The 24,544-nt window shown below is 53.0% G+C and overlaps 7 protein-coding genes across 7 annotated transcripts; 2 read left to right on the top strand and 5 right to left on the bottom strand.

The window, feature by feature from the left end:
• Positions 1-1,653: 1,653 nt before the first annotated feature.
• On the top strand, positions 1,654-3,309 carry PG998_000505 (trafficking protein Mon1; the record flags this gene model as incomplete). Its single annotated transcript, XM_066867323.1, has 1 exon — positions 1,654-3,309. One exon carries the CDS (start codon positions 1,654-1,656, stop codon positions 3,307-3,309), a length of 1,656 nt encoding a protein of 551 aa, XP_066735738.1.
• Positions 3,310-3,632: 323 nt separating this feature from the next.
• Positions 3,633-4,829, bottom strand: PG998_000504 (uncharacterized protein; the record flags this gene model as incomplete). The annotated part of the gene is made up of 1 exon (XM_066867322.1): positions 3,633-4,829. One exon carries the CDS (start codon positions 4,827-4,829, stop codon positions 3,633-3,635), a length of 1,197 nt encoding a protein of 398 aa, XP_066735737.1.
• Positions 4,830-6,177: 1,348 nt separating this feature from the next.
• Positions 6,178-9,483, bottom strand: PG998_000503 (uncharacterized protein; the record flags this gene model as incomplete). The annotated part of the gene is made up of 2 exons (XM_066867321.1): positions 8,826-9,483; positions 6,178-8,766 (listed from the first exon to the last, which is right to left on the bottom strand). The coding sequence occupies exons 1-2, from the start codon at positions 9,468-9,470 to the stop codon at positions 6,178-6,180; spliced, it is 3,234 nt and encodes a 1,077-aa protein (XP_066735736.1). The 5' UTR covers positions 9,471-9,483.
• Positions 9,484-11,093: 1,610 nt separating this feature from the next.
• On the bottom strand, positions 11,094-12,278 carry PG998_000502 (uncharacterized protein; the record flags this gene model as incomplete). The annotated part of the gene is made up of 1 exon (XM_066867320.1): positions 11,094-12,278. The coding sequence occupies one exon, from the start codon at positions 12,276-12,278 to the stop codon at positions 11,094-11,096; it is 1,185 nt and encodes a 394-aa protein (XP_066735735.1).
• Positions 12,279-15,489: 3,211 nt separating this feature from the next.
• Positions 15,490-19,381, top strand: PG998_000501 (uncharacterized protein; the record flags this gene model as incomplete). Its single annotated transcript, XM_066867319.1, has 2 exons — positions 15,490-15,735; positions 15,932-19,381. The coding sequence occupies 2 exons, from the start codon at positions 15,490-15,492 to the stop codon at positions 19,379-19,381; spliced, it is 3,696 nt and encodes a 1,231-aa protein (XP_066735734.1).
• Positions 19,374-19,853, bottom strand: PG998_000500 (uncharacterized protein; the record flags this gene model as incomplete). Its single annotated transcript, XM_066867318.1, has 1 exon — positions 19,374-19,853. The coding sequence occupies one exon, from the start codon at positions 19,851-19,853 to the stop codon at positions 19,374-19,376; it is 480 nt and encodes a 159-aa protein (XP_066735733.1).
• A 1,352-nt stretch (positions 19,854-21,205) lies between these two features.
• On the bottom strand, positions 21,206-24,214 carry PG998_000499 (c-1-tetrahydrofolate synthase protein; the record flags this gene model as incomplete). The annotated part of the gene is made up of 4 exons (XM_066867317.1): positions 21,206-23,830; positions 23,892-23,929; positions 24,003-24,023; positions 24,091-24,214. The coding sequence occupies 4 exons, from the start codon at positions 24,212-24,214 to the stop codon at positions 21,206-21,208; spliced, it is 2,808 nt and encodes a 935-aa protein (XP_066735732.1).
• Between the last annotated feature and the right edge of the window lie 330 nt (positions 24,215-24,544).

Below are 24,544 nucleotides of genomic sequence, written 5' to 3'. Positions count from 1 at the left end.
CGATTTCTCGTGCTAGGGTCGCTAGAGGGAGATATCATATAGACATTGGGGCTCGTTCGAGGAAGAAGGCGGTGGTGTTCGGATATCGCATCGCTGGTGGGAACAACTGCAGTCGGGTAGCGGGCAGCTTACGCACTGCAGTGGCTTGGTCGAAATGTTTCCTCCTTCTGAAATGAGCGGCTTTGTTGCTGCCTACATGTCCTCCGGTGACTTGGCCATCAATAAAGCGAACCTGTTGGTAGGAGTTGGTGAGCTACCTTGGCTAGGCTTGCCTTGCCTTATGGGATACGTTGCTAGTTTCACAGGCCCTGGTGGTGGTGCAGTGAGTGGTGCCTGGCTAACGGGAGGGCGAGTTGGGCTTGTGGTGCCGCATCCCACTGCATCCCGACGTAACCACTGTAACTCAGAGCGACGCACAGATGCATGCCCTTGGCGCTTTTCACGGCCTGGCCCACCCCCAAACCTCGCCGTCAGCTACCCCAGGATTCTTTCGATATGAATATATCAATGTGGCATTGGTTGTGTGCAGTTCCAGGCGGTGTTATCGCAACTGTTGCGTACCTAGGTACGTCAGTAACTGTATGTAACACTCCCGTGCAACAGGTGGCGGATGACTTGTTTGCAAGGTGCAGTTATCGGCTTCGGAAAGATTTCGCAAAGGAGTGGTAACTTCCGATTAGCATCGACGAAGCACTTGGACCTAAGCGATCATGACATGATGTTAGTTTATGTGACTGGTTCGTCCAGCTGGCTTCTATCGAGAAAAAGGGCATGCTATTACAACTACTCTTGCCCCCAGAGAATCGGCCGGCTTCCAGAAAGCAGACATACCCTCCGATTGCTGTCCAATTGTCCATAAGCGAACTAACGTTGTCTTCGACTTGGACAATACTCTGTTTGACCATTACTATTCTTTACGGTGCGGTATCTCAACCACACGAGACCGATATCCTGGCCCGCAGAGCGACTCCTGGCAGCATCAAGACCTTAACGAGACTTCGCGAGCATGGCTGCTCAAGTCATACTTAAGAAAGACGCAGTTTGACCAATCAAACAGCTCTACATCCCCTACAGCTACCAGCTACTAGGTACTAACCTAGCACATGTACCTTCCCGAGACTGCCCCACTAGACACGCCAATGGCCCTGTGATGAATCATATGGTACCTGTAATGGCCTGTAATCAATCACTCTAGCTTCCCTCAAACCTAAATCCCATACCACTTTTCCATCCATTGGCATCGAACTATTTGTATCGAAGCCCAACAACATGTCATCTACAACCTAACCTTCCTGTCGCCTAGCCTTGGCTTTTGACCTGGCCATCCGCAGGAGAAGTCAAGACATCGAGAAGTCCTTCCTCCCCGATTGCAGTCCAAGTCACTGCAGCGCCCACCAAGCTCTCAATACGTTGGTTGTATAAGAATGAGATATCCACAATTCATGCTACCATGCGGACTGGCAGGGAAGACGCCTGGGTCTCTCAAGTCGCTAACGACGAACAACACCATGCGGCGAGCGATGGCGACGACACACCCCTCCGCCTTTGCCACCCCGACCAACCCCTGGTCCGCAACCGAGCCACGACGCCCATCTAGCCGCGGCGGCAGATCGACCTCCTCTACAGTCCAAGCCGACGACTGCCGTTTCCTCCATGAGCATCCAGACCGTGTCTTTCCCAGACGGCTCGAGGGGCACTTTTACCAGTGGAGGCGACGACCCGTCTACGAAAGGGTCTGAGAATGTGGTGATCCCTGGAGACCTTGCGTCGACACGCGCCGACTTGGACGACAATATGAGTGTCGCCACATTTGCGCCCACGTTACGAGCCCCGGGCGACCTGGCGAGTCTGCTCGGTGGGAGTGCTAGCAAAAGGAGCCCGGCCTGGAAGCTGCTTAGATCGCAGTCGGCCACTGTGCAGCCTTTTGAGACTATACGGCTCGAGGACGACGCAACATTAACCGAGTTCCCAAATGAGTTTGATGGCATCCCAGATGAGTCGGAGCAGGACTGGAGCGATTGGGATCGACTTGGGATGTGGAAGTCCAAGTTGAAACACTACATGATACTTTCTTCGGCTGGAAAGCCCATATACAGCCGACATGGAGATCTGGCATTGATCAATTCATCCATGGGCGTTGTGCAGACTATCATATCGTTCTACGAAGGGGCCAAGAACCCGCTTCTGGGCTTTACCGCTGGTAGCACACGTTTCGTTGTTGCTACACGGGGGCCGCTGTACTTTGTCGCAATTAGCAAACTTGGTGAAAGCGACACCCAGCTCCGGGCTCAACTAGATGCTCTATATATGCAGATTTTGTCTACTTTGACACTACCTACGCTCACTCACATATTCGCCAACCGCCCGTCGACAGACCTTCGCAAACCTCTCGAGGGAACTGAGTCACTGCTTTCATCCCTTGCAGATAGCTTCACAAAAGGCTCTCCATCTGCACTCTTGGGGGCTCTGGAATGCTTAAAAATCCGCAAGTCGCATCGGCATGCCATCAACAATGCATTTTTGAAATCCCGGGCTGATAACCTGCTGTATGGTCTAATAGTGGCTGGTGGAAAGCTCGTCAGTGTCATCCGGCCACGGAAACACTCATTGCACCCCAGTGATTTACAGCTTATTTTCAATATGCTATTTGAATCCGGCGGGGTAAAAGCTGGAGGAGGAGACAACTGGATCCCCCTCTGCCTGCCAGCTTTCAACAATCGCGGGTACCTGTATATGTATGTGAATTATCTGGACGGTCCGGCTGCGAGCCCAACTACGCCCGTCGGACCACATTCGATCCACGAAGAAACGGCTATCATTATGATCAGCCCGGACAAGGAGAGCTTCTTTGCCATGCAGCAGATGAAGAACGACGTGGTGGCGGAACTGGAGAAAAGGGGCAGCCTTGATATCATCCGAGCCGCGGCGCGCCAGGGCCGGCCCCGGGTGGCCGAAGTGGCCCCAGGCTCGCAAATTAGCCACTTCCTCTTCAAGAGCAAGGCCAACGTGCAGTTCTGCATGTCGGCGCTAGACCCGGTCTTCAGCGATGCCGTTGCACACCGACGCCTCATGTCGCTCTACCACAACGTGCACGCGACAGTGCACGCCAAGCACGCACACCTCAAGGTAATCCACTGTGTCGGCGCGGACGCGACCTCGCTGGCCTGGGTCACGCCCGTCTTTGAGTTCTACTGCGTCGCCGGGCCCAACGCGTCGCGGCACGTCATAACGCAGGGGGCGAATAGGGTTATACAATGGGCGAAACGTGAGGAAGAACGATTATTCATTATTGGGGGTGGTGTGTTCTAAGAACGAAACAGAAATTGCTCCAGAAAGGCATTCGCCCAAATAAAATCTTCAAACACCCATTTCTGAACAACATGAACGATGAGACCAACCGTATGTAGGCCTACACATGATGCTCTTACTCATCCTATCTCCATATTCAGCTCACCACAAGCCAAAACTCCGGTGTACTCCATGACTCCTCGCTCTGCTTTATTTACCCTGAATGCCAGATCGGTCTCCATATGTGGGGGTCTTGACTCTTATGAGGCCGCGCTGTTCCGAGTGGACACAAGCTTTCGAAAGACCACACATGCCGATTTCTCCCCCCTTTCCAATTTCGAGTCTCAGCAACGATTAGCGAGCCAGTGGCCCGGCTGCATAGACTGACGGGATTCAGGGTGTGGGTAGGTGGTGTTGTTGATGTTATTATTGCATGCGCCGCCAGGAATCAATTCAGCGGGAAGACCACCGTGCTGGTTCCACAGATCTTCCAAGACCTCGTTCTTAGGTCCGATGCAGCTGCTCCAGGCCGGAACAGGCGGCATGACGTCTTCGGCGTTCTTGAGGCGGGGCGCCTCGGGAACGCGCGAGCGGTGGCACGGCTCGTGCTTGGGCATGTCCTTCTGCCGCTGCTGCCGCTTCCGCTGCTGACGTTCTGTCTGCGAGAAGCGGTGCATGAGTTTCTTCAGCTTGGATGAGGACTTGGCCAGCCTCTCGTCCACATTGTCTTCGTCATCACCGGCATTGCCGGGAGAGTTGTTGCTGCCCGAGTGGACGCTGTCTCGCCGCGACTGGACGGCGCTGAGGAGTTTTTGTCCGACGCGGCGGAGACCCCGGGTGATCGAGCCGGCCGGAGACCGCTCAGACCTTGGTAATTCGCTGCGGTAATATCCCTCGGTCAAACTCCTGCGGTTGCACCACTCTTGGTGGTAATCGATGCTGTCTCGTGATTTTAGGATCAGACCACTCGTCCGCACGTCGGCATCGTCGTCATCGTTGTCATCACCCTCGTCAAAATCATTTTCCACGTCTTCCTCTTCGAGCTCTGATGGTGTCAACTCTACTTTGGCGGCCTTTTTCTGTTGTGATGTCGCCGTGTCCCAAGTCCAGTTACCGAAGAGGTGGGGGTTCCTGATCTTCTTGACGTTCATCTCCTCGCCCGTGGTGGTCAAGACCACCTCGGCTTCGGCGCCGAGAAACTCCCGTATGTCCTCGCCGCGCTTCGCCATGCAATGATAATGGGCTCTCTCTCTCGCGGTGAGTAGGTTGTAGCGCCGCTGTATCTCTTCTGGGTTCAGCTCCACCCCTTCTGGGACCTTGGTCCAAGGATCGAGCGGCTTTTCGTATTTGCTGGGTTGCTTGCCGTCGGGGGAGGAAGACGGCGACGAAAAAGAGGATGATGCCGTTGCCGGACCACCGCGAAAGCTGCTGCTGGAGCTGCGTAGCCACAACGATGATGATGATGAGAGAAACTCGTGTTCGAAGACATATCTGCTCTCTTCGATCCAGCTACAGGGCCGTGTGAGCGGTGGTGTGGGCATCTCGTGGTCCAGCACAGGTGGCTCAAAGGATGAAGTTGAGCCGTTGTTATGCAGGGGCTTGGCTGGACTCTTGGAATTTAGAATATGCTGGGAGACTCTATATCTCGATGGCTCATTATTGGCTCCATATTCTCGTTGGTGTTCTGGGTTGTTCGAGTTGTATGTATCATTAACGACAGTGGTTGTGTCCCGAAGATCTATGATTCGAAGTTTTTTGTGTCGAGAAATTCGACTTTCTCTTCCTCTATTTTATATACGTGGTGTGGTGTATCGGAGAATGAAAGCCCAGAAATAAGGGGGGACCAGAAATTTGCAAAGTCTATCCGAATATGACTCTACTGTCTGGTTGCAGCGCAAAGAAAAGAAACAGAAAAACGTAAAGGGAAAGGTGTAGATGAGTCTGTGGGATGAGATGACACGTCTTGAACACGAACTATGTAATTATTGTGCTGGAGGACGTACTTTTCGCGAGCGAGGGAGACTGTGATGGCACAGGGGATGGACCTGACGGAAGAAGCTGAGAAGGGTGAGATAGAACGAATGTGTACGAGAGCGAGTGTACTTGCTTCTTCACAGTCCAAATCATTGAACAACGAACGTGAGTGTGGTTGGAAAGAAGTGAAGGCCTCTGTGTGCCATCCGTGATCTGATCAGACCGCCAGGGTCGGCCGTCTGCTTCAACCGTCAACGACTGCCAGTGCCCTACACAACGGACGGAATGCGGGGGTTGGCATGGACTAAGAAGCTCGATTGAGGTCCAGGTTGTTCTCAAAGAGTAGCTTGGTGACGCCTCTTCCGTCCATCGAATACGAGATCTCTCTGGACTGGGTGTGCGTGGCGGCTTTTCGAGCGACTTAGGGCCGGGCCGAGTATTTTCTCCTCTATACAAAGACTCACGTAACCTGTTGAGCCTCGAAGTTAAAACACCACCCACTCCGTGTTAACACGCTTTCTCCGCCGCATTTGACACCGCCATGGCTCGGCCGGGCGAGGGTAGTGTGAAAATCGGTACTTTGAATTATCGTAAACTGTCGGAATAAGTACACTAGCTACAGTCCTTGGCTCTCTGCACTCCCCTGGCGCTTCCCCTGTCCCATCTCCTGGCCTGATAGCAACGCCGGGAAGACACTCCGTCCATGGCTTGTACTCAGCAGGTTTCCACATGGGAACCGACCTTAATGCAAACGAGGTAAGTGGAAATTTGACCAACTCGATCCCAAAAACACTCCAAAACCACGTGCAAGACATCCCAAGAAAAGCCTACCACACCATGCACGCACCAAAACCCAAGAAAAAAACAGGTGATTATGAGTTTGTGAGTTATGATTCTTCTTTTCAATGCCATCTTCTACTTTGCTCCTTCCTTCTGTCGGTGACCCCCCCCTTGTGCTCTTATCCTTCTTCTAGTATCCTTGAGCCACCCGGACATTATGTCTCTTACTCGTCGCCTAAACTTGTGTCCACGGGATGGCTCCTCTGGGATGCCTTCACTCACGGTAAAAGTTCTTCTCTCGAAGTCAACATTCTCAAGGTAGAGGTTTGTCTCCAACGTCGATCTTCGGTTTGCCTCGGAAGCTTGGCTTTTACCTGCGGCTGTGGCCTGATGGTTTCGCCCAAGTAGCTTTCTCAGATTTGACAGACGCTTCTCAAGACCTCGGGCTCGTTTAGTCTTCATATCCTGTGACGAAGTAGCTTTTCGAACTTGTCCAGATGCATACGCCTGTGAACGTTTTTCGCTCAGCCTCCTCGAGCCAGAACCATGATCTGTTAGGAATGGGGAATCAGCTTTAGGGGTAACTCCGTTGATAGCATCTGAAGAATGATGTAAATCCTCGCCTCCTTGTTCATGGCTATCGACCCGTGAATTGCTACGGCTAGTCGGCCGAAATGCATCGCGTAGTCTGGAGGAAGCCGTAAACAAATCTCTTGGCTTTTGACTTGTAAGACTTTCTATGGCACCAGAGGGCGGTATATCTGGGTACCTTCGTACAGTCTCAGTCAACGGTGAAGATGCCGCGCGGGATGTGTTGTAAGTCGCTGGCGATCTAATTCTACTCCTACCAGAGCTATGGGTACCGGCATCGACAGTTGCACCTGGGAGCTCAGCATCTGATGTTCGTCGGTACCAAGGATAATTGCTCTCTGTGTTCCAGGGTCTGGAGTCCCGTTGTTCCGGATCATGTACAGCAGGCGTCTTAGTCTTGGATCGAATTCTTGGTAGCTTCGTCTGCGTATACATTGTTTCGCCTGGGTGTCGCAAGCCTGATATCTCTCTGGGCTTTTGCAGGTAGTGTGTATCTTGGGCTCTTGGAGTACCAGACCGAGACAAACTGAAAGGTTGTAAAATTTCAGTACAGTCATCCACCTCCACAACTGAGCTTGATGTAGGAGAAGTAGCGCTTGGGTTGGGAACAGGCGGTAGCGCTTTCATCAGTTGCGGGATGCTATTCTTGACTTTCAGCTGACGTCCCGGTGAAATAGGGTTTGGAGAGAGCAGAGGTGTATTGGAACATTCGTGGGTAAGTCGAGGGAAATTGTCGCCGTCGGCTCTTTGCAGATTGTGAGTGATAACCTCGAGCTCCATGTTTCCTCTGTGGCGCATAGGGTCGCCTCTGAACTCCATGCTTGTTCTTTGGGAGACTGTGTTTGAGGCAGTGCTATGCATAAACCTAAGGTCATGCTCGTCAGCGACCTCCGCTGCCTCTCCGCCAGCATTATCCAGTGTTGTCGCTGTGGTCATCGGGGGAGCGCATTCGATCGATGCTCCAACAGCACGGCCATACTTTTCGTTTCGGTTGTCTTCCAAATTAGACGGACTATTGGGAATTTCAGTATGCGCTTGCTCACGATGCTGCTCCGATATCGACGCATGAGAGTTGGCGGGCAGAGAAATCCAGCCATGCTCTGGGTTTCCATGTTTGGGAAGGACATCCCGATGTTTATTCATCGGATCGGAGGCAGAGCGCCACTCTAATGCACTCCCTCTGGAGAGAGTTCGGATTCCATCTTTCGGCTCATACACTCCGCTCTTGGAATCATGGCTATCACTCCCCCTGTCGACCCCCTGCTCGCTATGAATAGTCGGTGTCTTTCCAATACGGAACACAGCTTGCCTTTTAAGGGAAGTTGCATTCGCTTTTGAAAAGGATGCCGCATATAACCCTCCATGACTGTAGACACGTGCTTCTCGTGGCTCCATGTCCAGACTTGGACTGAATGCATCTGTGGAATCTCTGCCGGTTTGAGATGGCAAAAGATCAATATCGGTGCCTCGATCTGTACTCATGAAGGATTTGGTGACCGTTGAGATACTGTTTGCTGCCGATGTAATATCTCTTTCGCTCGGGATCTGCGCAATATGGTTTTGATGGCACCCTGGTTCATCTGTTTCGTCTCTCATTTCTTCAAGTTCACCAACCAGCTGATCGTTAGTATGCAACGCGTCTGGACTGTAGTCTGCTTCAGAATGCACAAAATGCTGCTCTTCTGGCCCCTCCGGGAGCACTAGTGACTTGTGCACGCTGGGAATCCTTGTCGGAGTAGGGGCTATTGGCTCAACTGTAGCCGTGACAAAAGGCTGTTTAAACTCAAAGTCCTCTGTATAATCGTAGTAACGCGGTGGAGGTTCTAGCGTGCCAAAATGAACATTTCTTAGGGTCGGCGGCATACGGTGATACATGTTGATAACCGAAGTGAGGCTCGAAGTTCTTGTAGATGAACTGCGCATCTTCTCACAGCACGAAAGAGTGCAGGATGTTTCTGATGCAGTAGATACATTACGGCTTGAATTTGCACCGGATTGACGGTCAGGGGCATATTGGGATCCTTGAGTTTGCAGTGTCGGCGTAGTTTTGTTCATATCCAATCGTGCCCCTGAATGCAGTAGACGTTTTGGTGGACGCGAGAGTGTAGGAGCACCAAACCCGTACCCGGTTCTCTGTGAATTTGTGAGCAACAAAGGGGTACAAGACATGGAACATGATTCGCTCTGCTCACCAAAGATATCCTGTCAATCTCTACCATGCGGCTATAGTCCACAACGCCCGACTCCGTAATGGCAGGCGATGATGGACAAGCTCCTGGGCGTCTCAAGCGGATGGGATATGGGAAGGGTGACCGCGGCCTCTGTAACGTGCTGCCGCTGAACTGACTTTGCAGGGTATTGCTGGACTTGTTGTGGGATAGGGGCCTGGAACCGACTGTAGTCATTGAATAAGATCGTTGGCTCGGGTCATTGATCGAATGAGACCATATGCTATTGACCGAGGAGCCCTGGCTGTTCGATCCATACATTGAGAGAATCTCGGAAGTCGTGTCCCGATATGAAGGAAGCCGACGACGGTCATCTTGGCGGTGGAAATCATCGGCTGATCTTCGCACTGGCAGGTGGTACTGACTTTTCGAACTGGGAGCAATGCTTGAGGATGTCCGAATGGGTTTGATGGTGAAGATTCCAATGTCGCCAGTCTCTGTGGTCGTCTTGAGCATGCTCTCCAGAGCACCCGGGGAGGGAAGCAAGGCCGGGTTCTCATTCACGCTACGAAGTGGTTTGTGTAGAGGCCTTGCGTGGCTGGCATAGCTACTGCGGAGGGTCCCGTGGCTGGCAGCACGCCGAGGGAGAGGCCGGTTCTCTGTCTGCATGCCTTCGAACACGCTGTGTAGATAGATGATTTGCAAGATGAGCAGGGAGAAGAGGAAGCCCGCGGTTAGGAAATATTCTTATCAGGACTAATAACAAAGCATGGAATCCAAGGCAGTGTCCATCAATACCTGGTGACGGCTTGGCTCACACCCAGCTGTGAGCTATGTTGTATTGAGGGATCAACAAACGTAGCGCAGCAGAGCTAGGCAACGAAGGTAGAGCACGACTGAGCATGGAGTCACTTGGCATAGGGATCAAACGCCATACGGCAGGTAGGTTCGTTGCGATGATGTTTATGCTGGAACCTCCGATCCTGAAGTCACAGCCACGAGGAGATGTACGAAAGGCCAAAACGCCGAGGAAGTGACAATTTGACCAGCAGCACCTGCCTTTTTAATGTCGGGTGTTCTATACTTGCGTCAATGGATGCAAGCAATGACTGTGGGTGTATCAACTGGGCTCCAACGCACCTGCCTGCAAGCTACACTTGAGTCATGGTTCAAGAACTTTAGCTGAAGTCGGGCTGCGACAGGCGCCCAGGTCAGACCAGACAGGGACGGCACTGGTCTGAACATTAATATCGAGATGTGGTGAGGCAACCTGCTCTCGAATCCAAGCGTTGCCTGTGCTAGTGGCTCGATATCATCTCAAGTGAAGTCCCCTCAATTGGATTTTCAGATGAACACAAAGGAAACTGTGTATGGTCTAACGGAATCCCCCGCCTGTCGTCTCTCTCGGTATTATCTGTCTCTTCCATCACGACCGCTGTAGAGAGCGGCAAATCAAGTGCCACTCTACTACATACTTTAACGGAGGTACTGACATATATATCTTGGTTCTTCTAGCCAATTGCATAACATGCTGCACACATACCAACCCTGGCTTCGAGCCCCTGTAGCCTCTCTTGGACATCCGTATTTCATCTTGACTCTCCCTCCTACTCAAGATGAGTGCTTCAAGCTCGAGCATGTGTGCTAACTTGTCACCTGAAGATTTGGCCAACAGCCTAGAACCCCCTTTCCCGACGTTGTGAAACCCAGAGAGCATTCGAGGCTCGTACGGCACCAAATAAATTTTGCTTTGACCGAGCCCCCGCAAGCAGAGCTGTTCCATTTGCTGAGTGGCAGTTACGTAGTATAGACCCCGAATGGCCCCAAGTACTATATACCAACCAATGATATCGATGGGCGAGCTGGGACGCTTTCTGGGATGCTTTCTGGGACGCTGGGTTGCCAAAGTGGGGTCATCATAAATTATTTAAGTGTGGGGGTTCATCAATTCGTGGAAGGGGTATTTATTCAAAGATATCCATCCTCCATCACCTCGTGATAGCATCCTCGAAGTACGTTATGAGTGTACGCCAAACTGCCTGTCCCTTACAGCCCCTTATATATACATGATATCTCTGCATCTAAGTCGAAATCCAGATGACAACATCTCAAAAACACACCCGACCCAAGACAAAATCCACGATGCCGATCCGTTAAGGTGCCAATGATTACAACCAGGAGGCCTTCGGTTTTATGCGCCTGACCTGACCCCCCTCAACCCCCTGAGCCGTATCTATGTATAAACAATTTACCTTCCACCAAAACCTCCCAACACCAGTGCGCACCGAAACTCTAGGCGCTGAGCAGATCCCGAACACTCATGCCCCGACCAGAACCACTACCGCTGGTGCCTCTCCTGTCTGTGTTCAACATCAGCAGCGCAGCCGATGCTTCCTGGTCCATGTCGCGCATAGGCGGCAAGACAGGGCTTGTGAATGTCGAGTTGGACGCCGAGATAGCGCCTCGGTTGTAGTTATATTGCTGGGGCCCGAAAGCCGGAGACGCATGCGTGGATGCGCTATAGCTATAGTGGCGGTGGTCTGTCGAGGCAGACGAGTATGAGTTGTGCCGATGGCGGGCGTCTTCGGCCATCAGGGCGGGCGATTCGGAAGGCCTCTGGGATCGAGAAGTAGACTGCGTACATGTGGGGGAGGGAGCTTCGGACCCTGTCATCTCTACATCGCCCGACTCGTCTTCTTGGTAGATGTTTCGGCTAACGGGCGGTGGCAGGGCAAACTCGGTTGGTGTCGGCGCAAATGAATGGGACTCGTTCTGTGACTTCAGTTTGGCCACGCAATCTTCGAGGTAACGAACGTAGTCTATCGAAGCCTGCATGCGGTGTATTGCGTCAGTTGGAGGCTCCGTGTTTCTTTCGACATTGGGGTTATTACGAACCTGGAGGATGGCCAATTTATGCATCTCGCCAGTACAAGCTGGGATCAGATCCTTCAACACCGCAAACTCCTCGTTCATCTTTGACCGCCGACGTCTTTCGATTAGGCTGTGGGCCGTCTTGCGCGCGATTTTCCTTCCGGCAGCACTCGTAGTTGCCGGTTGCTTCTTCTTAGACGCGGCTGTAGCAGCCGCCCCCTTGCCAGGTGCGGCTGGCGTGGTCTTAGGAGAAGGCGGTCCGGCAACCTCCTCTTGGGCACGGGGCTTCATCTGAATTATCTTCCGTGACCTAGTTGGTGGCGGCGGTAGTGCGAATTGATCCTTTTGCGCCGAGGAACGCCTCCGCGACTTCACGGCTTCGCTGGCTTGTACGGGATACGGCATCTTGGGATCTATAGGCTGAGATTTTGATGCTGTTGACGTTGTCTTGGCCTCGGAACTGGACGGCCTCGAGGTGTCTTGGCCAGCTATCGCAGATGGCGGCAACTCAAACGACATCTGCATCGATGTCATTTGCTGCACTCCGTCCTTACCTTTCATCTCCGTGGAGGAGTTTGGCGTCGGGGGCATCGCAGGACGTGGCATCTTCTCTGATCGATTTTGAAGGCGCCGAGATCACTTTCGATTTGGCGACAACCGCAATCTTGAGCGCAACCCTTGGGGATCGCCAGATAGGCAAAAGTCCAGATGCTATCTGATTAAGGGTCACCTAGACTTGGGTGGTCACAACCAGCACACAGGTGTAAGCCAGGTAAGTCACGCGCCTCGGTCGAATGGCGCCAAGATGGAAATCAGTCCTGGGCGTCCGGCAGAGAAGATTAGAAACAAAAAGGTCGATGGTTGGACAATGGTTAAAACAGCTATGTTGACATGATCAATGTAGTATATGAAACACTGGGTAAAGATAGATACATAGGTAGATGGACGACATGGCGGCAGGAAAAGCGCACCAAGGACGAAGGGGGTATATCAAGACGCCACCTGCAACAACTCTATCTACGAGCCCGCATTAATGTAGGGGACCAATGATAAAACTGGCTGGAGTCGCGTGCCAACTTCCTTTGCCTCACCTTGATCATCTTGAGGATAGTTTCCCTACGGATAGAGCCCCTCTCAGTGTTCGAGAGTGATCTGGGGTGATGTTGGGAATGGACCAATGGCAGGCCAGAATTCAACCATGTGCCCGAACCAAAGCTCAAAGCTGAGCGGCGTCCAAGGCCGTGTGCCAAACCCGCACTAACTCGCATCACCCTTGGAGACATGGGGATCCCGCTAGGCACCACAACTATGCAGCTATGGTTGCGGCCTCCTCCAGAAACACCCCGGATTCGGGGCACTCGGAGACTCCAGGTCTGCACCATCTCAGCGACGCAATCCATGAGCAATGCCAGACCCGTCTTCGGATCGATATCATTTGGCCGACGGGTTTTGATGAGCTTGTACGAGATCCCTCAAGCTGTGAAATTATCAGGGAAAACCACCCATCCATGTGGTTGATCTGCGCGCATGCTACCGGTACAGCAAACATGTCAGAACGCCAAGGCGCCAGAAGAGCCGATTGATCTCCAGGAAACGACAACTGCTTTATCAAGCGGCTGCATCGAATTCTTATCTTTCCCAACCGCATACTTGAGGCTAGTGCACCTGTCCTACTGCTCTGCATCGGTAGCATGTGCCTTGGATGGTAGCTCAACTCCAACTCCACCGTTGCTTGCGTGATGCACCGTACCACGGCTTCCAAACGTCCACGTTCTCGCGCTCACGAGACCTGACTCGTGGCAGGGTCCCTGGCATGTATTGGTCCGTCTCGGAATCCGCCCTCTCTCCCGCCAGCTTCGTGACCTCTGGTGGATGGTCGCGTATACATAATTTTTTTTATTCTGCGCATTTAATTGCCAATCGTTCCTACAAAGACATCATCATGACGAGTATTTGGCATACACGGTACGCCGAAATCTACTCTAGTCGCAGCCCTTTGCTCCTCCGTGCGCCTGGATAGGGATGATGCTCAACGGTTGATTGAAACGATGGTGGTAGAGTTTTTCTTTCTTTCTTTCTTTCTTTGATACATGCACTCCTGCTGTCCCCGAATTTGATGCTCCATCAAGGAGATCAAGGAGCGACTGTACTATAACAGGAAGTTACCAAAGGAGAAATCGGCTTTGCGCCAACCGCGAAGCCCAAAAGATGATCTACACATGAAGGGCGTCTTCTAGTCGGCCAGGACTCATGAGATATGTATGTAATATTGTATGTATAATTGTATTCAGAACCCAACCCCTTTTCGACTACCTTCAAATGATTCCTATATTTGAACTTCAGGTAATCGAACCTTGAACTAGCGAGTTGAAGGTATCCGTTAAGCCATTGGTCTTACATAACATGTCTCTTTTTTCCCTAGATATGATACCTATAGACTAGGGGAAGTGATTGATAGTGAACATGTAGCTAGCTGTACTGTACAGCCCTTGTGCCATCTGATGTAATGTTAGCAGGTCTCAGCTTTTTATAAGCCAACCGTTGTCAAACACATCGCCTTCGCAGTTGACACGGGTAAATTTTATCTAGGGTGTTAGTTACCAATGTGCTCTACTATTGCTGGACTGCACAATACCCGTCACTCATTCGAGTTGAGCCCAGTCTCAGCGCTGCACGGAAGCAGACAACTTGAAGTTTTCCCCAAGCTAACCAACCCCATTGACCACTAGAAGCTGCGGAGCGATCCAGAAGCTAACACTATGCAGTACAACAGCGAAGTTTGCCTACAGGATATCATCAAATATCTACCTTCACATAGAATACTCTACTGGACTGATAAGGCTCACCATTTGTCCCTGGAATATACCATCTTCTATTATATGCAGTGCTGCAAACATCGAATACGAGGAACAGCCCCTAAATGAGATACTGATCGTTGCTGTCCTTCGTTGTGTCTCCTCATACCCCTTATCAGAGTCCTCCCTTTGTTAGTGGCCGACCCCTTTTCACATTTACGCATCTCTCTACGCATCCCGAGTGGATTCTAAGTCTATATCAAAAGCTGAACGCCCAGGCTTGTTTTGTACCTTCTGTCATTGTCCATGCCAAATTGAAACCCAGTGCAGCTTGCTATCTCCCTTCTTGAGAAAGTGAACCATTGGACTGTGTAAATGGTCACGGATTGAAACAGAGGTCGAAGACACAGATGAGCGTTTTCCCCACTGGGTGAACATGACCAGGTGAAATATTTAGAGCGCCTAACCCAAAGTAGCTATAGATAGGTAAACAGGCTCTTGTACCTCAACGAGCACATTTCATACGAGAAGAATAAGAGAAGAATAAGGTAAGGAGGCGTATCACTGTACAACTTGACAAGACAGCACTCGTGCATCAGAAGCGAAGCTGGACCAAAAAAAACCCGCCGTCTTACTCTCTGATATTTCTCTCCGGCGCTTGACTGACAGACATTGCGCCAGATGGACCGGCATCAGACATTAGGCGGACGTACTACCCAGCCTAGCCAATCACCGTCGAGGAAGTGCCTGTGACTGTGACTGCTTCAAAGCGGGCGAGGTGGAAAAGCGGATTCTGATATGGCCCGTGCGTCGATTTGACCCCATTTTATTTTGGGCGAGGCAATCATCAGCGTACCTGGGACGGATTTTTTGCGGCTTCGCGACCGACATTTAATTGTCACCCCCAATCATTTGGATTTCCTCTTCTGCAAGCGCAACCGCGATCGGGAGTGAAGGTGTTCGAGATCCAAACTCCAATCCCCGGGAAAGGACGGACGAGCTGCCGCATCAATACAGCAGCGATGACTTCGTTCAAGGCCAATGCGCCGGCCGATCGCAACGTGCCTCCTACCACCACCACTACCACCACCACCACCACCACAACAGAAGCCGACTCCCCACCTAGGCCTTTTCCCCTTCTAGACGTGATGGACATGACGGGCCTCAACCACGACGACGACCCTTTCTACGAGCCACCCAACCAGACCTCTCAATCCCACCAATACAACCCTCTCCCGCAGAATTACGATTTGCCGTCGCCCCCGACGGTCAGTCCGCTATCGACACCAGCCGTAACCGCTGTTCACAGCATGAACGGAGACAATGCCGCTGAACACGACTTGCCCAACCTCTCCGAATCCGCCCAACCAGCCATGGCTTCATCTGCATCAGCGCCTCTGAATTCCATGCCCGACTTGAATTCAATGAATGCAAACCTTGCCATGGGCTTGGAAAAAGCTCCAGACCACCGGCTTGCCTTCTGGCCAGGACCGGGAGCGTGCCGCAGTCGCAATGACCGACGACGACATTGCCTACAATGCTCGGTCTGCCTCCAACGCGCGCATAATGTCGCGGCACGCTTCCATCACCAGCGCTGACCCGAACGCGTTCATGCTTTCCATGCCTCAAGGTAATAACACTCAGCTCTCTGGCGATTACCCCACAGCCATTGCCCCTTCGGAGATTTCACTCCAAGCGTCCTTCACCCAGGAAAGCGATGCAGTCACGGGGAGTGCAGAAGTTGCCTCTGCAAGCGCTAGTGTCAGCCAGAAGCTGGAGTCCTTCGCAAGGATCGAATTCGCCGACAGCGTCTTCCAGATGACCACTTATGCCGTCATCATTGGCCGCGATCAAAGAGCTCTCGAAGAGGCACGCAGGGTGGCATATCGCGAAGAAAAATATCAACGTCAGGTTGCTGAAAACGAAAAACTGGGTTTGCCGCCGCCGACGCCCCTTGGCAAGGATAGAGGGAAATTTAGTAAATCGTATGTCAGTGAAGAGGGTGGTATGCTGGGCCCCGAGTCGGACGGCGAGGACAGCGTAAAACCACGCCCCCGGCGACGTAGACCAAGCTCAGCGGCCTCAGCGCAGCAAGGCGACACCAACAACCAGGAGGAGGCAGTAAAATCCAACCGCCAATATGTGTCGCATACCGAAGGCGTCGCGGCCGTCGATTTGGGCACTGTCCAGCCTTCGCCGTCCCACGTACCATTTGTTGGCATCCATTCGCCGGGCCCCGATATCGCTTTGAAAACCAAGGCAATTTCAAGAAATCACCTTAAAATTCAGTTCAACGAAAAGAAGGGGGTTTTCGAAGCTGAAGCCTTGCATAGGAACGGTTTTTTCTGCGATGAATCTTTCTACGGATCAGAGCATGGACCTGTCACTATTCGCAGCGGTGATCGCTTCCAGATCAAGGATGTTGCGTTTCATTTCGTAATCAACGGCGTTGAGCGGGGCAAAACAGGTGCCGAGGACTTGCATGAGGAGGAGGCGTCGAGCAAACGATATTCTGTTGGAGGGAAAGAGATGAGTTTCGATTTTGAGCATTCAGATCACGAGAAATTTCATGACACCAGCGACGAACTCTCCGATTTGGGAGACATATCAACTCCTCCAGCTGGATCTGACGACGGCGAAGCTGAGGACGGGGACGACTCCGAGAATGCCGGGAATATCCAGGACGCCAAGGGTATTGTGGAAGCCGAAAAGGAGGCCAATGAAGCCGAGGACGTCACCATGGCTCTTGAACAACCCTCTGAACCGCCTTTTGAACCCGCTCAGCCAGAGCAACATGTTATCCAGCCAGGTCATGATGGTGATGTAGTCATGCAATCTGCCGAGTCCGCCTTCGAAGATCACGAGGAGGAAAGTATCGAGAGAAGGTTGCAAACAGCTCTTGCAGCCGATCTTGACATGATTGATCCTCCATTCGAGCACGACCATACCGAACTTGATCATACGGAGCTTGATGTAGGCGACACATCACTTGATGCGGGCTATGACATGGATCTTGACCCGAGGTTCGATAATGGTATACCCCCGGAGTACGCTGGAATGCCCATCCCTCCGAAGCGGCGAGGCCCCGGGCGGCCACCAAAGGATGGTATTATGTCCAAAAGAGAGCGACGGCTACTCAAGAAACAAATGCTTGAAGATGCCAAGAAGATCCAGCCGCAAGAGCCACTGGGTGAAAAGATCAAACGACCCGTGGGGCGTCCTAGGAAGAACCCTCTCCCGGAAAACGGGGACAGGCCGGAGAAGCGAAAATACACCAAGCGAAAGAAGGAAGACGGAGAAGAAGGATCTGATGCCGAGAAGCGCGCCAAGGAGAAGAAGGACAAGAAGGTGCGGCCTAAGTCACCACCGCTGGAACTGAATCGAGAAGACTTCACCGACGAGCAGCTACAAAAGCCCAGCAAGAACTACGGCGTCCTCATTGATGAGGCTCTTACTGCTGGGCCGCTTGAGGGCCTGCATCTGAAGCAGATATACAAGAGAATCACCGCGAAGTACCCCTGGTTCTATTTTCACGCAGAGACCAAGGGCTGGGAGAGCTCTGTTCGGCACAACTTGTTAGGAAACGACGCTTTCAAGAAAGACGACCAAACAGGTTTGTGGTCCCGGGTGCCTGGAGTTGAGCTTGACGCCGGCAAGAAACGAAAGGCCACAACCCCCGAACGCTCACTTGGCCCGCCTTCAATGCAACCACATCAGATGGCACACCAACAACATTACTACCAGGGTTCCAATTACATGCAGCAGGGTGGAATGCACTATGCTCACGGTCTCCCTGGGCAAAGTTATACGGGTGGCAATCAGCATCAAAACGGCTACCATACTTCTGTTGCGCACAATACTCAAAACCCTGTGAACCAAGGCACTTCCGCAGCGCATCCGTCGTACCCTGCGCAGTCGCATAACCACGCCCCGGTTGCTACAACTGCTGGGCCAAATCTGGCCATGGCAAGACAGCCGGGTCCCCAGCAGCAAGGGGCCTATGGCTCTCCTTACGCAAGACCAGCTCCGCCAGCGAACCAGGTGCCCAAATCGGAACATCCTCACTACAGTCCGCAGGTATCCCAGATCTCTGCTGCACCTGTCAACGCGACGTACACGACCCAAGCCAGCCAGAATTCCACCTCCCTTGGGGCGAACGGGGCAAGCTCAGGGGTTCCGCTGTCGGCTGAAGTTCAAAAAGTCATTGCAGACTGGAAGAAACAGATTTTGACTACTATTAGCAAGAGTACAGACGCAGCGAAGGCCGAACAAATCATTGATACGTCGATCAATCGTGCTCTTGGGATCCCAACAGCGCCGACATTGCCTGGGTTCGATGGAGTCGAGAACACCCTCGTTAACGCTGTGCAGGGTAAGATCCGGGATGCTCAAAACCAAGCACGAAATGCTGCGCCTGCTACAGCTACCACGCCTACGGCAGCCGTGGCTCCAGGAAGACAACCGTCGGTTACGCCCGCAGCCGCCCCAGCTGTAGCCAAAGCCCCAGCACCATCTCCTTCCTCTTCACTTGATACAACTATTCAGGCTAGAATCCAGGTGTTCCGTACGCCCATTCTTGCTGCCTTCAGAAAGAGGACAGAGCATGCCGAAGCCATCGTTGATACTGCGATCAAACGGGCTCAAGGGTTGCCTCACCAAGAAGTCATGCCAGGTTGGGAGGATGCCGATCGACTGATAGTGGAGAATGTCCACAAGATCATAGCCGAAGTTCGCAAGAACCACGGCCTTCAAGCCTCTGCTGCGTCTCCCAGTACACAACCCACGCGGTCTACTCAAGAATTGTCGGTCCCAAAAATCCAGTCTGCGTCCCCGGCCCCCTACCTCCTGCTGTCACAGCTGCGACTTCTACAGCCCAAAGCGCCACCAATCGCAATGCTAGCCCTCATCATCTGACAGCATCCCATACAAGCCCCTCGCCTGTTGTCAGCTCTGTGTCAGCGCCTAAGCCAGCCACGCCGCAGACCAGTCGCCCGGGTTTCTCGATCGCTCGGCCTTCGAAGGTAGGCATTGCACGGCCTGGGGCGGCTTCAGTAGCACGCCCCTCTATGGCTCGGAAAGATTCCACTCTGTCTACCCCAGTACCAGCCTCGATGGCCTCCGGACCTGTTATTCCGAGCCATAGTGTTTCGCCTAAGACTACAACAGCCACAACTGCGGGTGCGGGTGTACCGACAACGACACAAACCTCTGCCGTAAGCTCCCCTGCGATGGGTGTCCAAGCTGCTGCCAGGCCCCCGCCGGCGCATACTCCTAGTGGTACCACAAACACCCCTGTCAACATGGGCCACCCGTTGCCGGGCTTCAGCGCCGGAAAGCCGTCCAGTCCCGCTCCAGCACCGACCACGACCCCTAGTGCCGGCGCCATAGAGGCGATTACCGGCACAAAACGGGCGCTAGACAGTACTGACGGGCCTGGCCATGGAGTCGCTGAGCAACAGCGGGAGCATAAGAGACTTGCGACGTCGCCACCGGATACTACCCAGCCAAGCTCTCAAGCCAATGTTGCATCACAACGTCCGTCTCCAGTTGCGCAAGCTCCAACGAATCAAGCTTCGGCGCCACAGGCCCCGGCACCGCAGGTTCCAGCATCTCAAGTCACGGCACCTCAAGCTCCGGCACCGGCATCGGTACCGCAAGGCCTGGCATCACAGGCCCCGGCACAACAGACCCTGGCACCACAGGCTCCGACACCACAAGTAACCGTACCGCAAGCTCCAGCACCACAAGCTGCGGCGCCGGCACCGGCACCAGTACAGCGGACCCCGACACCACAGGCCCCGGCAACAGAAACAGCACAAGCGACAGTCTCGCCCGTGCCAAAATCTCCAACGCCACCGCAAGTTCCGGTACATCAGGCACCGGCACCGGCGCCCAAGGCCTCGACACCACCACAACCCATAGCGTCAAAATCAGTATCACCACCGGCCCCGAGTGATGCTCCTAAGCCTTCTGTGGAGCAGCCACATCCGGTACAGAGCCATCCGACTCCGTCGTGAGAACGTTGCATACATTCATTACCCGCTACTTTGGGTCCAACGAGCCCCTCATCCTAAATACGAAGTAGCACGTGCCGCTCTTGCCGCGGGAAAGCGGGAGAGCGCAGGAGGGGAAAGCAGAGAAAGGATAGCGTTTTGTAGATATACCCCGAAGAACAAGGACGTGTAAGAAACAGATAAGAAGAGAGAGCGAGAGAGGTGGGAGAGTGAATACGATGAGGAGGAGGAAGAGAAAGGATGTGGCGAAGCGTTTGTAAGTATATGATGGCGACCACAGCGTCTAGTGGTTGCCATTACCTTAGGTAGGTACTTACATAGGTGCACCACCAAGATGATTCTCTTCATATGTGAGGAGCATTACAAAGACACCAAGCGAGCATTTTACACCAAGCACTAAAACAAATTGGACTCTCAAACTTCACTTCGTCCCATCCCGGCTAAACGTGACATTCCCATTTCTACCTGTACTGCAAACCAGAGGCGAAAACGAAGAACAGCATCACACTTCTTTCGATTTGGTAGGATTGTAATAATGCATCAATTATCTACTAGCCGTTGAAGGTATCATATTCTAAAAGTCCGGTTGCGCCCCCTTGCCCTTATGCATTCATTCATTCCCTTGTTGAAGCTACTATTTGGGACGCCCTATCCTGTTTCTCTTCCTCTTTTGTCTCTGATGTCTAGCCCTGTCTCTCTAAACCGAATTCTCCAAAATTCTCATCTAGAACAAGCCCGAAACCTCGCCAGTCTCGGTGTCGACATCCACCTTTAGGTATCCGGGCGCGGTCGGCAAGCCGGGAATCGTCTGAATATCCGCAGCCAGCGCATACAGGTAACCAGCGCCTGCCGCCATGCGCACATCCTTAATGGGCACTTCGAAACCGGTAGGGGCGCCCTTCAGGTCCGGGTTGTGGCTGAGCGAGTACTGCGTCTTGGCCACGCAGATGGGCAGGTTCCCGAAACCTTGCCGGGTGTACGTGTCCACCTTCTTCTGCGCCGTCTCCTCAAATGTGACAGAACGCGCACCGTACATCTTCTGGCAAATAGTCTCCATGCGATTTTGCACAGTGCCCTTGAGGTCATAGAGGAAGTTGAAGTTCTTTGGCTTCTCGCATGCGGCGATGACACCCTTGGCAAGCTCAACGGCACCCGCACCACCTTGAGCCCAGTGGTCCGCAAGGATCGCGTCCTCGGCTCCAGCCTTAATCGCCTCCTCGCGGATGACGGCAATCTCAGCATCGGTATCTGTGGAGAACTTATTGATGGCTACCACCACTGGAACACCATACTGCTTAGCATTCTGGATGTGTTTGGCTAGGTTGACGATGCCCGCGCGCAGGAGCTCAACATTCTCCTGCTTGTAGACGGCATCAAGGGGCGCCCCTGGTGTGATAGGGGGTCCACTGCCGTGAGCCTTCAGGGCTCGAACAGTTGCCACAATCACGACGGTATCGGGCACAAGGCCCGACGCTCGACACTTGATGTTGAAGAATCGCTCACCGCCCATGGTGAAGTCGAAACCCGCCTCAGTGACTGTGAAACCAGCCTTGCTGTTGTGATCTTCGTTAGGTTCGGTGCCGGTAAGCTTGAGTGCCAATTTGTCAGCAATAATGGAGCTGTTGCCGATAGAAATGTTGGCAAATGGTCCGGCATGGACGAAAACGGGCGTCCCCTCCAGAGTCTGCATGAGATTTGGCTTGATAGCATCCTTCATCAAAGCAGTTAACGCTCCACCAACACCAATATCATCACAAGTAACCGGGTCACCAGCTCGTGAAGATGCCACAACCATACGGCCGAGACGCTCGCGCATGTCGGCCAAATCGGTGCTCATGGCAAGAATAGCCATACACTCGCTGGCAACCGAGATATCAAAGCCAGTCTCACGGGTCTGGCCCTTCTCTGTGGGCGCAGTCCCAATTGTGACGCCGCGGAGGTGGCGGTCATTGACGTCCAATACACGCTTCCATGTAATAGTCTCAGGGTCGATGTCCAGTCGTGCAAACCGGCGGACCTCGTCATCAGTCAGATCGGCAGGGTTTGTTTTATCGATACCCATCTTCTTCAAGCGGCGGAGCATGACTGTAGAAAACTGGCCACCGGGCGTCAATCTCTTGAACAATGGGCCATCTTTCTGGGTATTCTCGTGAAATATCCGTGTGTCGATGGCAGCGGCGAGGAGGTTGTTGGCTGCGGTAATAGCGTGGATGTCGCCCGTCAGATGCAAGTTGAATTCATCCATGGGTATGACCTGACTATAGCCACCACCCGCAGCGCCACCCTTGATACCAAAAGTCGGTCCTTGGCTAGGCTGTCTGACGTTCGCGAACGTCAAACGACCCAAATGGGCACCAAGAGCCTGCGCAAGTCCCATAGTGGTAGTAGACTTGCCCTCGCCCAGGGGAGTAGGCGTAATGCCAGTGACCACAACATACCGACCGTTGCGACGGTGGGAGAGTCGTTTTAACAAGCTGAGATCGACCTTGGCCTTGTATGAGCCATAAGGCTCCAGCTCATGAGGAGCAATTCCGACCTCTTGCGCAACCATAGTGATTTCCTTGGGAGTCTGAGCCTTGGAAATGTCGATGTCGGAAGGCACCGGTGTTTGGGGGTTCAAGGACAGCGGGTTAATACATCTCTGCTTGAGTTTGTCGAAAGACATGGCCGTGGAGTCCACAACGTTTTGCAGAAGCATAGCAACCGTCATGGGCCCTACACCTCCCGGAACAGGGGTTATGGCGGAGGCGACTTCTACCGCAGCCTCGTAGTCAACATCACCCACAAGCCTCTGGCCCGATTTCTTGGTGGAATCAGGGATGAAGTTGGTTCCAACGTCGATAACGACAGCTCCAGGCTTGAGCCACTCTCCCTTCACGAAGTGGGGTTTGCCAATGGCAGCAACAACGATATCTGCCAGCTTGACGTGCTCTTCGATATTCTTAGTCTTGGAGTGGCACACGGTGACTGTAGCATCAGCGTTTTTCAGCAGATAGCTCACCGGGCTGCCGACAATGTCGCTGCGGCCCAAGACGACAGCATGCTTGCCCGCAATGTCGACACCGGCTTCTTCAAGCAACACCATGACACCTTTGGGCGTGCAAGGGATGAAGTAAGGGTGACCGCCCTTCTTGGCAAGCTCGCCGATGTTGGTGACACCGAAACCGTCGACATCCTTCTCGTCTGCGACGGCCGCCGTGATGCGGTATTCGTCGATGTGCTTGGGCACGGGAAGCTGAACCAGGATACCGTGAACGTCGCCGTCGTTGTTCAGGACGTGAAGCTTGGAGAGAAGCTCGGACTCGGTGATGGATTCAGGGAAGTGCAGAAGCTCGCACTCAATGTTTGCCTAGAGACAAGCCAGAGTCAACATCAGGTGGTGTCAAGAAGATCCGGGGGAAAAGACTAACCTCCTGGGCTGCCTTAAGTTTCATGCGAACGTATGTGGCTATGGTCTGTCAGCATGCATCCCCGGATGGATCGTAAGCCATGTTACGGTCGAACGGGATCACATTACGTACTGGAGTCCGATCGGTCACCAACTGAGGGTAATTATTGTCAGCCGCTATGCGTGCAGTCGCATCCAGAGGGGGAGGCATTGGAACAAACCTTGAATGATCTTGAGACATGGCTTGAACCTGGGATTGGACTTCTGCTTCTCGGCAATCTCGCCGGCCAGTCGCTCGCGAATCTTCTTCGCGATGGCAGTACCATCCAGCTTCATGGCCGTCATGGTGGGGTAGCTCGACGCCGAGGAGAAAAGTCGGCGGGGTGCAGGGGAGCTCAAAGGTAGGGTCTGGGTCTGGGCCCGGGATAGCAATGTTGTTGCACTGCAGAACGGGGGAGAAGAGGAAGAAGTGAATGAGGATGTTGATGTCACACAATTGGAAGCGGACGAAATGGAAAAAAGAGCACGAGAGTCATAAGATGGTCGCGTTGCCGAAAGAGGAAGCTGCAGCAGGTGGTGCTGGGATTCGTGGGGTCCGGAGTTAGGAGGGTTAGGAGGGTTAGGAGGGCCACTACTGCTTCTGCCGCTATCAGCGCCAGTGATATGGGCACAGGC

This window comes from Apiospora kogelbergensis (genome assembly GCF_038363985.1).
Source record: "Apiospora kogelbergensis strain CBS 113332 chromosome Unknown utg000001l_segment0_segment0, whole genome shotgun sequence".
Classification (NCBI taxonomy): domain Eukaryota; kingdom Fungi; phylum Ascomycota; class Sordariomycetes; order Amphisphaeriales; family Apiosporaceae; genus Apiospora; species Apiospora kogelbergensis.
Note: the sequence above shows the minus strand (reverse complement) of the source record. Positions and strands in the feature narration are given on the sequence as shown.